At 51.8% G+C, this 15577-nt stretch overlaps 1 protein-coding gene across 1 annotated transcript in view; it reads right to left on the bottom strand.

Annotated features, from left to right (window-relative positions):
* Positions 1 to 15577, bottom strand: part of LOC131492412 (liprin-alpha-1-like) — a 29906-nt gene that overhangs the window by 2520 nt on the left and 11809 nt on the right. Inside the window, 8 exon segments of the mRNA XM_058696038.1 lie at positions 3078 to 3303; positions 5085 to 5164; positions 6394 to 6456; positions 7748 to 7879; positions 9850 to 9933; positions 11490 to 11617; positions 13206 to 13359; positions 14880 to 15215. Of these exon segments, the coding sequence (XP_058552021.1) occupies positions 3078 to 3303; positions 5085 to 5164; positions 6394 to 6456; positions 7748 to 7879; positions 9850 to 9933; positions 11490 to 11617; positions 13206 to 13359; positions 14880 to 15215 (1203 nt within the window).

The following is a 15577-nucleotide window of genomic DNA, read 5'->3' as shown; positions in this document are numbered from 1 at the left end:
CCCTGTGCCCCGTCGCCGATGTGAGCTCCTGATCTCTGAGGACCGTGCACCGATGGGCAGTGTGTGGGCACCCCAAGCGCCATGATTTTTTCGCTGTCCTCACTTACCAGGAGGGCAAGGCAGGAGAAAAAGACGGTGATTAATACACCCCGGTCACAAAACAACCAGTGACCGAACTGGCACTTGAACGCGAGAATTCAACTGAACGGACACACCATCTCTGCAGTGGAGGGGCTCCCCCAGCTGCCGCCCAGCTCTGTATCAGAGGCACGGCCCTGTCAGCACATGGCTGGGAAGGTCTGGGATGGGGGTACGATCCAGGAAGCAAGGCATCCCAGTTATGAGGCGGACTCTCTGGTCGAGGGTTCCGACCCGAGGCACGGCGCTTCCCCTGAGAATGGGCACACCCACATCATTGTCCCCTGGACACAGGAGGTGTCCTGTCCCAGTGAGGGGCACTGTAAATGGGAGAAGGGCGCCCGAGCAAAGGTGGGGTATGTGGCAGAGTGGTTTCTTGGCCAGTGTTTGCCCTGCAAAGTGTCCTCATGCACAGGACCCCGGCTCTCGGGCTCTGGTTGCACATCTGGAAATGGGCTAACCACACAAGCTGTGGCTCGCGGGGATGTCTGTGAGGGCCAGGTAACAGGATCCTAAACCACTGCACACACCAGGTGGCGAACCCGAAGAGCTCATTGAATGCTACTGGCTACGGCTGTCAAAGCGGTTATCCCGAAATCGAAAGTCTATGGCTCTGCTTCAGTAATTTCTCTTCCTAGAAACTTCTATGTCTCATGGAACTAAGTACGCAGCGCAGCGAGCAAGACACAAACGAGAGACAACGGCGAGCTCTGGTGGCCGTCGCAGGTACCGTGGAAACCGGCCGCCACGCTCGAGTCCCCAGTGGCTCCTGTACTTCCCCGCACACGCCAGCCGCTCGTCCTTACCCAGCTGTGGTGCTCACTGTGAAGAGACGGGCACTCTCCCCCACACCACAGACAAACACGGCTAGGTTGCACTACGAAACCCTTTCGCTTCCTCCGATGCTTCCTTACATCACTAGGCTGACAGAGGCATGCAAAGGAAGAGAAATCAGATTTACTGCACACTAGGAAGTTAAAATTTCCAAGACAAAACGAGCAAACATATTTTAAAGAGAACAACAGGATGGATATAATTGAGAGAAGATTTAGAAACAACCACGACTGGAAGCAGAACTTTGTGCCACCACACATGTAAACGTGTGTTTACCAGAGACGCTACCAATTATCACTCAGGGACGTAAAACTCCATTACAACATACACAACTCATTAAAACATGGCATCCTGCCGAACAAAGACATCTAACAGGTGCCTATTCTAAACTTTCCTGTAACCGTTCTCCTTGTTGAAAACCAAGTTACACCTTTACAGTATCACCCTAGGGGATGCCGAAGTTCCCGCAACACCTTGTATAACTCCAAACAAACCCACTCTGTTAATGCCCTGCTGGACGTGAATGTGAAATCCTGACCTAGAATTTGAGTGACAACCTCTCACAAATCACTGTGCTGGTTACAGGAGGGTGCCCTGGGCAGGTACGTGATAAAAACGGTCTTAGGGGCAGGTGACAGCTTCACTTGTAGGAGTCCTGAGTTTCAGTGTAGAAGGCAGTACTTGTGCTCAGTAAGCCCATGAGATTTGGAGTCCTGAACACGAGCGTCGGCTCCGCAAAGCGTGCTGTCTGTATCGAGCTTCCGTTCAGCTATGCTCAGTGCCTTATGTCTTTTGAAGAAACACTTCGTTTACAAATTATTACCTAGATCAAACCCGTATCCACCTGTACTATACAGTGATACGCTAACGACAATTTATCACTATTGGGGCAAAACCCCACTATCTAATGACAAATGAAGATGCAGGAGAAACAACACGAGCCAGCCACGACTGACCACAGACGCTCCAGGGCAAAACAGCAAACTGACAAAACACAAACCACAGAACTTTTACCCTGTGTCTCCTTCCAGCTAGCACTGCGTCTCTGCTCCCAACCAGAGTTCAAGTCCTCCAGAAAGCTGCCCCTACTGTGTCTACACAGACTCTGGAACTCTGGCGAGTGGGCTTTAGCGCAAGGGCTCCTGGACCAGACCACCGTGCTCCTCGGCCTCCACCTTGCCTGGCCCCACCCAGCACGACCAGGCCACCGCTCTCCCTTTCCCTGAGCACCTGGCTCACTGAGCTCCTTCCACCTTGTCGTGACCGCTTGGTCTCTGCCAGTTCTGTGTCTCTCTCTCCACTGCCACACTGGGCAGTGCCCAGAGACCCACCCTTGGACTCTGGGGCTATCCACAGGTGCCCACCTAGGGACTTGTCAATCATCTGTCAAACAGAAATAGATTACTAACACACATATCGCCTTTACTTCCCTTTCGCTGCTGGTCTCTTCTCACTACACTGTGCACACATAGGGGTGCAGGCCTATCCTCTGACTTTTTATCTATTTATTGCTTTCTTTGTTTTATTTCAAGTGGGGGACGAGCAGAGAGAGGGAGAGAGAGAGAATCCCAAGCAGGCTCTAGGCGCGGTCAGCACAGAGCCCCATGCGGGACTGCGGGGCTCCGGGGCTCGATCTCACAAACCCAGAGATCGTGACATGAGCAGAAATCAGCAGTCGGACGCTTGACCGACTGAGCCACCCGGCGCCCCTCATCTGGGTTTTTCAGTCATGCTGCACCCTATCTCTGGGACGATGTCTGCACCAAACTTGTTCCATGACTACAGGTGCTCAAAACTTACACAAATATATAAAAATATACGCAGCCGAAGAGACAAAGGACAAAAGTACTTAGACTCCAAAGGTGAATTCTTTGTTGTTTAAGGATGAATACACGTGTTCATTTAACCTTCATTAGCGTTTCAAACCCTTACTAATTTGCATTGTGCTGTACTTAACACTAGGTCCTATCTTAATCCACATTGCTACTTGATACAAAGAAAGAACAAAAGCTCTCAAAAGTAAATTCTAAGGCAGCAAAAGAAGAATGGGGGAAGCGGCAAGGAGAAAGCAGCCTATCAGTCCTTTAGTTCCAGAAGAGCCTCACAGACAGGAAAAGGCAGGTGACATTGGAGCTGGCAGGTGGGTCCCACGAGAGCCCCCAGAGGATGGAGATCCTTGCCTTGGAAGGCTCATGTCGCAGACGGGCCACACGGCCTTTCCGGCGGCGCTGCAACACCGCGCTGCTGCTGCTGCTGCTGCTGCTGCTGGCATCCGTGGGGCTGTCCGCCAGACGGAACCTGGAAGCTGGGATGCTGCCGACATGCGTCCGCCTGAAATACGGAGGGAAACAATCAACAAACACGCACACACACACCGAGGTTGTTATCTAAAGAAAAGGGGACTTTGTCAGCCAGGCCAAAACCCGTCAATTAGGAAAATGAGGTCACAGAAAAAGGTCTCCAAGGAAGGCATCCTTGCCCCTGGCTCCAGTGCAAGCCCGCTAGCCGGGTCCTGTGGAGACAGGGTCTCCCGGGCCCAGCAGGTGCAACGCATCCCCGCGGCCCAGACGTCCCCGAGGTGGAGCAGCGCCTGCCCCCAGTCAAGCTGTCATCCAGCGTGTCTGCACCACCTCCTGCCCAACTGACCGGGAAGCACTCCTATACGTCCCTCTGGCCTTCACCTGCCATCGGACCACGTGTGCCAAGGCCCTCGCTGTGATGCCAGGTGACCCCAGGTTTTCCTCCACCAGCCACTATCGGGCGCCCCAGGGGCATCCGCGGCAGGATCATTGGGAACCACACCTCGCAGCTCCCGTACACAGGAGGCAAAAGCGTCTCTGGCCTCTGTGCAGTTAGACTAACAGACAAATGTCCCCCTTGGCCACAGAAGTCTCCAGAAAAGTTCCATGGAGCCCCGAGCCCCTAGGGTGGAGTCACTTAATTGGGCTGTCAGCTGCTCCCCTCAGCAAAGGCTCTGGGCACGAAGCGGTCAGCAGCTGTGAAGGAGCACCCGCCAGCCCACGTGCCCGGCCTCAGCCACGGGTTCACCCTCCACACTTGAACCCTGCACGGGAGTCCAGTGGCTCCTTGATCTCTGGAAAAGAAGAGAAGCTGACTTCCGTTTCACAAATCCCAGTGCGGCCTGAGTGGGCCTGCCTTTGGAGCAGGAGCCTGCACCTAAGGGGGCCCAGTCAGCTACTCGAGGCACTGTCACACCAGAATGACTCTCACCTGGTACCTATTTCCTACAAAGAAGCAAGCAAACCTTTTAATACCTTGCTGACAATTACTGTCTGCAGGACGCAGCTCACAAGCCGGCTGACCCGCTCCCTCACAGGCGACTCACCAATGTCCCAACAGACTTAAAGCGATTACATGTCATTCTCCAGTCTTTTCAAAAAGCTAAGAAACTGGGAGCACTGCGCTAACCCCACCAATGTGAAGGTGACCTTCACAACCATGGCCACGTGTCCACTCCCATGGTGACCCCACTGGTGTTACCGAAGGGACCACAGCTTCCGGGGACGCTGGGTCCGAACCTGACACGCTGGACCCCTCCTATCCCCACACCATCACTGCCACACTCGGTGGAGGGAGGCCGCAAATAAACCCACCCAAACACGAACAGAACTTTCCCTAACTTCCACGCCTCCTCCCATGGCTGTGAGCTCTGTCATGCCTCCCGGTCTCCTGAGATTCCAAACCTAACCTCTGCAATGAGGTTTCACTTCTCCCTCTTGCCAACTACGAAGCTACCGGCTCCCTGAGCTACATCCAGTCACTCTGCCCATTCGGCCAAAGGATTCCTCTGGAAGATACACAGCAGGTGCTAACATATGTGTTTGTGAGGTGGTTCATGTTAGGCACGGTGAAGGGCAGTGTCCCCCCCAGCCCCGCCCCATCATCAGTTAGGTGGTACCTGGAAAATGGATCGCATCAGACTACAACACGCTCAGGGTTATTGTGTGTAACTCTGATCCGGTTCGGGTCATACCATAGCACACCCACGGTTCTACATTGGAACCATGAGCTGGTTCAGGTCATACTGGTGACAGAGGGAAGCCGCCCCCAGCCGCATCTCAAACACATCTGTGAACCAGGAAATGTCATACCCGTGGTGAAGCGAAGAGCCTCTCAGTCTTGCCCGCTTTAATTCAGCCCTCAGTGCTTCCATGCTCTGTAGAAGCCGATCCTGCAAAGCAGCAAATGACAACGACACTCACTGCAAGCAAGGTTAACGATTCTTTGCCTCAAGAGTCCGTTCAACACGGAGCACAAACTGGTAGTGGCCAGAGGAGAGGAGAGTAGGGGCGGTGGGCAAAAGAGGTGATGCTGATTAGGAGGCATAAGCATCCAGATATCAAATAAGGCCATCTCGGGGATGAAAAGCACCGTACAGGGAATACGGTCCGTGATACCCTAAGGACTCTGTATGGTGACACACGGTGACCACAGTGATGGTGGTGAGCACAGAGTTACGCGTGCAATTGGTGAAACGGTATGCTGTCTACTTGAAACTGATACAACACTGTAGGTTCATTACACGATGGGGAAATTTAGCAGTTACAAACCCCAAGACCATTGTCTCCAAGAGTCCTCCAGTAAACACCCGGATCACCAAGTGAACGTCCTAAACCCTACTGAACAGTTAGGTCTCAGGCCTAGCAAGGTTACAGAGGAGAAACACCGAGCCACTAACACTTCTTCCTAATTATGTAGAGAGGAGCAGGACTTTCTGGGCAGTGGGGGAATAGCCCTTCTGTGCAATAGGCACGTGCTCCTTCGTGGACCCTCCGCAGCCCAGACTCACGTCTGCACACGCAGCACCAGGGAGCAAAACCGAAGAGGACCTTCGGTCACACAACAACGCCCTAGGCAGTGCCATCCCAGGCAGCAGACACCGCCGCACGTGGCTAACTGAGCGCCCAAAATGGGGCTGGTCCCGACCACAGGGGATGGAACTGTGAGACGCCCCGTCGGTTGCAAGGACTGAATGTGGAAAAACATTGTAGAGTAGCTCCTTCATGTCTATACTATTTACATGATACAGTAACACGTTGCCTGCATCGGGCTACATGAAAACTAACATCACCCGTCTGTTTGACCATTTCGAATGCAGCCGCGAGAATCCTTGGGATGACACCCGTGTCACCTGTTACCTTCCTGCTGGGCAACGCTGCACTCAACGAAAGGTTTGCGTGAACATTTTAGCTTTCGAGCGGACCCCCGAAGGGACTCAGAAATCTGAACCCCATAGGCTGCACAGCTCCAACTCCGCCACATGCGTGCCATTCAGACTTGCCAGCGTGGGGCCCCTCGAAAGCACAGTGGTGGCTCGCCTTGGAGGAAGTGTCAGCCCCAGAGGTCACCTGCTCCTTTCCAGTCTCAAGGGATCACTGAATGATTGAGAGATGGAAATACCTTCTCACGTTGCGTTTCTTGTAACTGTTTTTTCAGATTGCCCACTTCTCCTAACGGAGACTTCTGAGAAAGGTACAGTCCTTTAGTGTTGATTCTTTCAAACGTTCCACATGCTAGAGCACACCTACGTTTCTCTTTACAATAACGCAGCACCACAGAAAAGGCATGGAGTGGATGGCCATACCAACGAACAGGGTCACATGACCACAGAGTGAAATGCTGTCTGTGAAACTGCAGTAACAGCCTTTACTCATGCTTTGTCCATGTACAATTTCTTCACGGATCACTGTCTGACTGTAAGTATGACAAGTTTCTAAGTTTACTTGCAGCAGGTACACTGGTTCGTACTAGCTTTTAGGGTCTGTGATGCCTCAGTCACTTGGGAAACCTGACCTAAGTTTCGTACATAGAATTCCAATCTCACATACAACTATTCTACCTAAAGGCTGGCCCCAGTGATCAAGGTAGAACCTCACGTGGGGTATAATAACGCACCTCATAATGGGTTTTACCCAAAACAAGTGTGTCGTGTAATTAGCATTGCTCACTGGTGTCTCCAAGTGCCCATCTTAGGGAAGATTCTGGGCTCATCTACAGGGACACAGGTGTCACCAGAACCGGTAGTATCAGGTCCGCACCCAACTGTCACCACCAGAGCTTCTCTCACAGAGATCCTATGATACTGCTTCCCTCCCGTTACACCTCAAGTGTATCCGTTATGATGGTGTAAGAGTCCAGGCTTAGACTCTTTCCAACTCAGATGAAAAGAGGGAAGGCAGGAGATGGAACAGGAGAAACTCTGTTTTCAGCTGCTTAAATGCTTGACAGAACTGCGCACTCCTACCGGTCCGTCTGGACAAAAGAGGTACAAATTAGCTCCCCAGACAAGAACCAGGCTGAAGGTTCCAGCACAGGGGTGGCCAACGAGGGCCTGCTGACCACATCCAGCCACTGCCGGGTCCTATCAACAAAGGGTTATCGACACACGGCCCCTCCCCTTAGTTATATACTGCTTATGGCTGTTTCTGGGCCCATCTTTGATTAGCATGAAGCTAGCTTACTCCTTACCTCTCAGTTAGTAAAAGCCTAACATACTCTCGGGCCCTCCCCAGACCATACTCCTCTTCTAGACAGTAAGACTCACCTTCCCGCACACATACGTCGGGCAGGGACAGGACACTGGGAACTTAACGCAGACAGTGGGTAACAGCCTGCAGTTTTCCGCGTGAAAGAATCATTTCTACTTTCTACAGTGGCTGTTAGCCTCTCTTCCACGCTGCTCCTCAGGATCACAACGTGAGCGTCTCCTCTGTGAGGACGGGGAGGCACTCAGCCGCTGTCTCTCATGTCCTACCTTATCTTCCACAGCAGCCATTCTCTCCTTAAGATGACGCTGAAGACGCTCATCAGATTCGGAAAGGAGCTGGTCAATAGTGCCCGACAGACATTTATTAGTCTCTTCATTCACTTTTTCTCTCTGCCTTACCTGAAAGAGAAGACGCAGGCTTGAAGCAAAAGTGCGAACATTGGCTCAGACGTGCGAATGACCAGCGGTGCGACCCACACGCACGCCATCCTCGGCTGCCCCTTCCCACGGCACTCTTGGGCGTGCTTGTGCCTCACTGCCAGCACCGACCTCCCGGGACACAGAAACGCAGGAACCTGCTTCCCGGGGTCATCACTTAGCAGGTGCCTTTGTTTCTGGGAAACAAAACACGCATGGGCCTTCACGAATGTCCTCATTATTAGCTCTCAGATGGGCTCAGGAGGCAGATGTACATGCAGGAAAGAGCATATTCTTAAGGGGATCAGCTTATCTACACACGGTAGGAGGAATATTCCGGGGCGGAAACAGAAGCTCCGATCTGGCCTCAGGGGGAAAGAAATGAATCCATTGACAAAACCGAAAGATAAAACAAAATCCACTTTGGGAAAGATTCAGTGGTGAGAAAGACTTTCACCTGTTTTTCGTGAAATTCCCACATCTCCTGAACGTTTTGTAATGGAACTTGTATTAGAAATTCATAACAAATTACCTCAAGTAATTTCCGAACGTAACCGCAAAGTTCACGGGTCTGTGTTATATACAACTCTCATCAATCGTCTGGTTTAAAAACTTGTTTCTGCCGCATCTCCTGAATTAACCCAAAACAGAAGCGCCGAGGATAGGCCGGCAGGATTCAGGGGCTCCTGCCGGGCGGAGGGCCGTGGGGTACGGACTACACATGTGCCCTGCAGTCGGGGGGCCCAGGGAGGAGGAAGAGCCCACAGGACACACCCGCAGGCTAGGCAATGGACAGTCCCTCCATGCTCGGGCTTCCTCATCTCTAAGCCACACCTGCTGGCACCTCTTTCCTTGGGAGCAGGCAACAGAAAGCACGACCACCACACCTAACACGCAGCAACGGCCATCACTTGGCCACCCCACAAGAAGGGATCAGCACCCAAGTATTTTTCAAGCAAAATAGCTTAAAAATTTCCTTGGAATTGTCTCAGTTATACTAGATTCCTTATCTCAACACCTGTCCTTCCAAACTACCATACAGTGCTAAAGGCAATGAAGTGCTTCTCTAAGTAGGTGAGGTCGAATTCTTGGCCCAAGAGGCTAGTGTCTGGTTGTGCTCGCTTGTGTGCATGTGTCATGGCAGGCTGGGGTCGGCCAACACGAGCCGTCACGCTGGCATCAGAAGCTTCACTCCGCGGAAACTCATGTTTTAGTCTCTGACCCTGAAGGCCAAGCACACGAGTTTCTGGTGTAAGTTACGGGAGAGTGCTTTGAGTTTTCTGGTGAAAACAAAACCTGATGGCCTTGGATGGACGTCCCAAGTTGGGGAGGCTGCTGCCTGGTCTGTCTCCTGGGTTTTTCACGTTGACGTCCGACCAGCTACCCAAGGAAAAGTCTCAGGGGATTCAAGGGACAGGGGCCTCCCTTTCGTCAAGTCACGATTATGCTATTCCTCTTCTTAGGAACATCTACCCTGACCTGTGCCTTTACATCTCAACTAGAAATTCAGGATGTGGGGACCAAGGTCAGGCCCATGACCTGATTTCAGGACCTCAGTGTCATGTCCTAAGGAAGGAGGCCCCTCCTCTAGGCTGCCCTACCCCAGGCCAGTACCTCCGCTTTGGCCAAGGGACACCCACGAGGTCCCGCGTCAACCGTGAGTAGCTGCTAATGAGCTGCTGGGCACAGTAGGCTGTGTGGGTGCCTCCACCCCTAAGCGGCACTGCCTCCGGGGCCCCAGCATCCAGAGAACATTGTCCACATGCTAGGAGTGTTAACTAGCATCCAACTCGCACAAGAGTCCACTGTACCCCTGATGGGATCGAGAAGGGGCCTGGCGTCCACAAGGGGAAAAGTAGGAAACAAGGGACCACTCCATACCACCACACCCCAAGCCTGTGCCTCATCCTCAACCACTGCCAGGTGCGCGGCTGCTCCGCTCGGACACGTACCCGCTGCAGTTCTTGTTTCTTTTCCTCCAGCTGGGCCTCCATCTGGCGCAGCCTTTCCTCGATGTTGCCACGCCTCTGCTCGGCCTGTGGGCGACAGCGGGGTCAGAAGAGCTGGCGGCCCCACACCACACGCTGTGCCTACGCACGACATGCTGTGAGCGGCCTTCCGCCTGCTCACAGTCCCTACCGGCCTCATGCGTGCCAGTTGGAAGCAGTGGGCTTCCATGCTGGTGACCGGGGGTAGGCAACGGTCTCGTCCCCACCCCGGTCCCGGATCCTTGGACGGTGCCTCGTCCCCCGGGAGACACCCCTGGCCACTCAGCACGGACAGGAAGAAGCAGCAAGTGGAAAGAGCAAACAGGCGTGCTGCCTTCCTAAGCTGGGAAGTCACTTCCAACAATTTAGCTTCCTCAGCAGCAGAGTGTCCAAAGACAAACGGTCGGGCTACACGGCTGACCAGGGACAGGAGAGAGGACAGGCGAGAAAACAAACGGAGACTTGACATGCAGATCACAAAGGAGGAGAGACTCTGTTGGAGCCTGGGCCTGTGGGTGCCCAATACCGCCTGCCTGAATTGATGGCAGCCTTGAGGGTCAGCATCCCGTGACGACCCCACCCCCTTCCCACTGGGACCCTCACTGCACTGGAACCGGTGACACAGAAGCACCGACAGGCTCCCTGCTACAGGTTCCCTCAGCCCAGGTTCCGGAAGGACGGACTGGCTGCCCAGTCATGTGCTCCCTCGTCCTGTGCGCATCACTCGATCCCAGCACCGACCACATCATGTTTGGAAACTACCTCTTCAACTCTTCAACTGCTGCCTTCTTCCGTGGGTGGTGAAGACTGTGAGAGCTGGGAGGGCAGGGACTGTGTCTGGCACGTTCCTCGACTCTATTTGTTGAACCTCCGAGTGAATTCCTTAAAGATTTATTTCCTACAGGGGTGTCTGGGTGGCTCAGTCAGTCGGGTTCTGACTCTTGGCTTCAGTTCAGGTCATGAAGTCAAGGTTTGGGAGTTCGAGCCCTGTGTCAGGCTCTGTGCTGATAGCATGGAGCCTACTTGGCATTCTATCTCCTTCTTTCTGCCCCTCCCCTGCTCATGTATGCGCCCAAGCTCGCTCTCTCTTTCTCAAAATAAATGAACATTTAAGGATTTTTTAAATAAAAAACAATTGTGTTTAAAAGAGGATAGGATTCTCTCATTTCTCGGAAAAATTCTATTATTTTATTTTATTTTTTTTTGGTAAGTTCTACACCCAACAGGGAGCTCAAATTCATAACCCTGAGATCAAGAGTCCCAAGCTCCACTGACTCAGCCAGTCAGGTGCCCTTGTCCTTCTCTTATCCAAGGCTACTATCTTGAGCTTTGAGTCTCTGACTTAACTCTGAAAAGCAGTGAGTCTTAGATGCAGCCGCCGGCAAACAGCACACATCGGACAAAACCGGAGGGACCAAAACTGGAAATGATGACTGCTGTTTGAAAAGCATTCCAATCTCAGACATAGTAACACTGAAAACAGATCTCAGCTGGTTCGCGGAATTTGGCACGCCGACGTTACCGGTGAGAAATGAGATACAAGAACGGACCGCCATGAAAATGACATTCCCACCATGGGACCCAGAAGGAAAGGCGGGCCCCACCTTGCAGAGGGTGGCCACCCTCTGGGCCAGCTCGGCTTCCTCCTCGGGCAGCATCTTGGCCTTCCTCGGGGTCTGCTGCAGCTTCCGCTCCGCCACCTCCAGGCGCTCTTGCAACTGGCGGTTTTGATCTCCAATCTAGGAAATGAAGGCAAAGCATCAAAGTGTAGCAAGTCTTCTCTCCGTTTCCATTTTTAATAAAGTGAAACAAAAGCTAAATGCAGAGATCTACTGTTCGTTCTGACTGAAGCCAACAGTTTGGGAGGTGCTTCAGAGTAAACCTTCCTTTCTGCAAGGAGTCACCCACTGCCTTGGTCCTCGTTTCACTACGCAAAACATGTCTTGCCAAACTCTTTGCTCTTCTTCAGTATCTTCAAAGAAGTCTTTCAAAAGACAAAGTTCCCACACATTAAAGAAAACCCATCTTCTGGAGGAGCTTGCTCGTTCTTCCTGACAAGTTAAGGAGAGAAGGATTCGGTCCTAAGCCTTCGTGAACATATTTATACTGTGGTCTGAGGGCTCGCTCCATAGGGCATTCAGAGGTGGGCACATCAGCCAGCACAGAGCTTCTGAGAGCATGCCTGATGCCAGTTGAGTTCTTTTTGGAAGTGTACCATTATTCAACAAAAGCACTCTCCCTCTTGACCAAAAACGTGGAAAACTTCAACGTGGAAAACTTAGACACGAGAGTTTTTGTTAAAGGACTTTTAGGGAAGCCGAGGTGGCTCAGTCGGTTAAGCGGCCAGTTCGGCTCAGGTCATGATCTCATAGCTCATGGGGTCAACCCCGCCTCGTGCTCTGTGCTGACAGCTCAGAGCCTGGAGCCTGCTTGGGATTCTGTGTCTCCCTCTCTCCCTCTCTGGCCCTCCACTGCTCATGCTCTTTCTGTCTCTCTCTCTCTCTCTCTCTCTCTCTGGCTCCCTCTCTCAAAAATAAATAAGCATTAAAAATATATAAAGTCATTTTAAAAATCATGTATAAGGTGAGGTTTTTGCCAGGTTAACATTTGTTCCCACAGACTCCTTCCATCTTCTGTGTGCATATAGCTTTCTGTGTATATACAGACTGTGTATCATGCTTTAAAACCCTCAAAAATAAATCACATGCTGTACACATAGTATTTCGAGGTCTGCCTTTTACACTCATGATTTGGAACATCTTACGTGCTCTCAAACAGCATTCCTCAATGTCATTTTCATGGCTTCCTAGTCTTTCACTTTGATTATCATTTTGGGTCGACTGACACATTTGACAAACACACCAGGCAAACTCACTATGTTTCCAAGAAGCTGGATGCGGTTTTCCTGTTCAATGCCGGATGACCTGAGACAACCAAGGAAGAGCCGTGCGGCTTCCCAAAACACAGGGTCTCACATCCTCACTCCAGACTGTGCTTCTGCACCTGCCATTCCACCCCACCCCCCGATCTCAGGTACTAACCAAAATGGCCAGCTGCCTACACATTCCCGGCCACTCCCTGTTCCTTTGGAAACAGTGCTAACAGGCAACAGAGTAATGTGCATGTAAGACAAGACAAAGAAGGAATCAAGGAGGGTAGCCCCATAACATGCTTCCATAAAATTCGAAAGAATTAAACCCTGGACGTTGAAGTAACCCCACTGGTCAACACAAGATTCTAAGATCCTAAAACCCTGACATTGACAGTTGGTCCTTAACCTGACTTGTAATTAATAAAAGTGGAACGTAGTACAACGAAACCAACGACCTGTCGATGCAGAGAGTCCTTCTTTGTGATCTCGTTTTCAAGTTTATCCTTGAGGTCGGGCAGAGAGGTGGCTTCCTGCTGTGCCCTGAGGCAACGCTTCTCAAGGGTAGTGATCCTCTCTTGCATGTCTTCCTTCTGGGCCATGGTCTACAGCAGGTATTTCAGAGGGAAAACAGGGAAGGAATTAGCTTACGACACATTAACACACTCCAGACACAAAAACCGGGCGAAATCCTCATTTCCCAAACAAACAGAAAAGTAGCATCCTCGGGGCACCTGGGTGGCTCAGCCGGTGACGCTTTGTGAGTTGGCGCCCCGTGTCAGGCTCTGTGCCGACAGTGCGGAGGCTGCTCGGGATTCTGGCCAGGTACCCAGGCTTATTCTTTCCCATGTGTTCAAAGACAAACGGATAATAAAATCTCCCGGAAGTCACAACCTCGGTTGCCTCCGGACACCGTTGAGCTTTCCACAGAACAGCGACTTGCCTCTGGAGGCACACACCATGAGACACCATCCTTTCTCCGGGGAAAAGGTGGGGGAAATCTCATCCAATTCCCACAAAGATGGAGCAGCAGTGTTAACAAAAGGAAGCCAAACTCCACCTTGCATATAACTAGAAGTCATCTTCTATAGCCTAACCCTGTAACAACATTGTATCCCATGGTATCTGACACTGCAAATGGAACCAGACCGTCCTGCCCTGCCTTTCTTGTCCACCACCCGAGAGATTCCTCTTCCAGCCCTCTGTGTTTACTAAGCAATTTATGTCAGCAGTCTCAAGAGTGAAAGTGATGAGTCCTAAGAAATGATTTTCTAAACTCTCTGCATATTGAACTCTGCTGCGGGGTCTCCCCCCACCTTTGCCAAACAACAACTTCACTGAACGGGTTATATAATTTCTGCAAATACTTTTGTTTTAAATTCTTACATGACCTCACCCACGCTAAGGTACTAAACAGACTGCTCGTGTACGTACACACTCGAGGGTCTGACAGGGTCTTCCCAAGGTGGCATTGCTGGGCTGGGATTGGGGTGTGTGGGGACTGTCCGCAAAGGGCAGCTCACAGTGACAGGAGGAGGCACAGAGAAACCATCCTAAGCTTACTGGTTTCTGTGACAAGTATCAGATTCCCATCGATGACCACACGTGCAGAAGCGTCCCCACTCCTCCATGACCTTACACCGGGACCAGCGGGCTGCCCCTCGCTCACTCTGACCGCCACGACCAGGAGCACGGAACCCCTGGCAGGAGGGCAGGGCGGCAGAGGCGGCCGTGACGGCCCCTCGGTAGAGCCGCCCTCACACGGTCGTGCCCTCGGCAGCGACCTGGCAGCACCACGCTGGTTCCCACGTGCCGAGTGTGTTCCCAAAACGGACCGAGAGCATGGCATGGGCCAAGCTCAGGTGGCCCACACTCCACACCCGAGGGCACTCCGCCACCTGCCCGCCAGGCCTCGGCAGGGGAGAACCCAGGGAGGACAGATTCCACCGCGCAGACGGGGAGGCAGCCCGCCCAGGCCCCGGAGTCACATCCCGTTCTGCTGCTACTTCTACCAAAATCCAAACGTTCAAAACCCGTGGGAGATGAAGGACACATTGGGCAATGACCGAACCAAACACCCCACGTTTGGCTAGACGACGGTGTGGCCATTTCATCCGACACTCACTTCATGGACATCTCTTTGTAATATGGTGTTCATTGCTTGAGAAAGGATGAGGTCTTTCCTTGAGATGTCTAGCTCCTCTTCCAGCTTGGCCACGAGAGTGCACAGGGTAGCCAGGAGCTCTTTCATCTGGCTCTGCACCTTTGAAAGCCAGAAAGGGAAGCAACATGTGACGGCCCCCACTGCTAGTCTTCATATGTTGTTTTTAAAACAATGGATAAAAAGGAAACCCCCTCCAATCAAATCCTGTCATGAGGTCTGCAGCTGAACTCTGCGTGTGGCCTCTAATTCTTCTACGAAACTACACCTCTCCAGTGCCACACGTAACTGCTCTCTCACCTGGAAACAAAGGGATTGAGCTTGTACACAGAGGTGTTTTCACTAGGCCTTACTGTACAGTTACCCTAAGATCCCCTTTGCCTCAAATAACATGACAGAATGCTGGTAAGTTTTTTCACGGATGCTCCTGTTCACAAACTTGCTTGTTAACAGCTTTCAATTTAACATTGGAGACAAATCTTCCCTGAAATAAATTACATTATGTAATTTGTACTAGCCAATCGATACACACATTTCCACCAACTACTGCTTTTTAACCATACAGACCTGTCTTCTTACAAGAATTCAAGAAGATGAAAAGGAAACTCAAGTCACACAAACACACAAAGTGTGCCTATAACACACAGCATGTGCACAAATTG

Source organism: Neofelis nebulosa, chromosome 13 (assembly GCF_028018385.1).
Source record: "Neofelis nebulosa isolate mNeoNeb1 chromosome 13, mNeoNeb1.pri, whole genome shotgun sequence".
NCBI classification, from domain to species: domain Eukaryota; kingdom Metazoa; phylum Chordata; class Mammalia; order Carnivora; family Felidae; genus Neofelis; species Neofelis nebulosa.
This window is presented reverse-complemented; position numbering and strand designations above follow the sequence as displayed.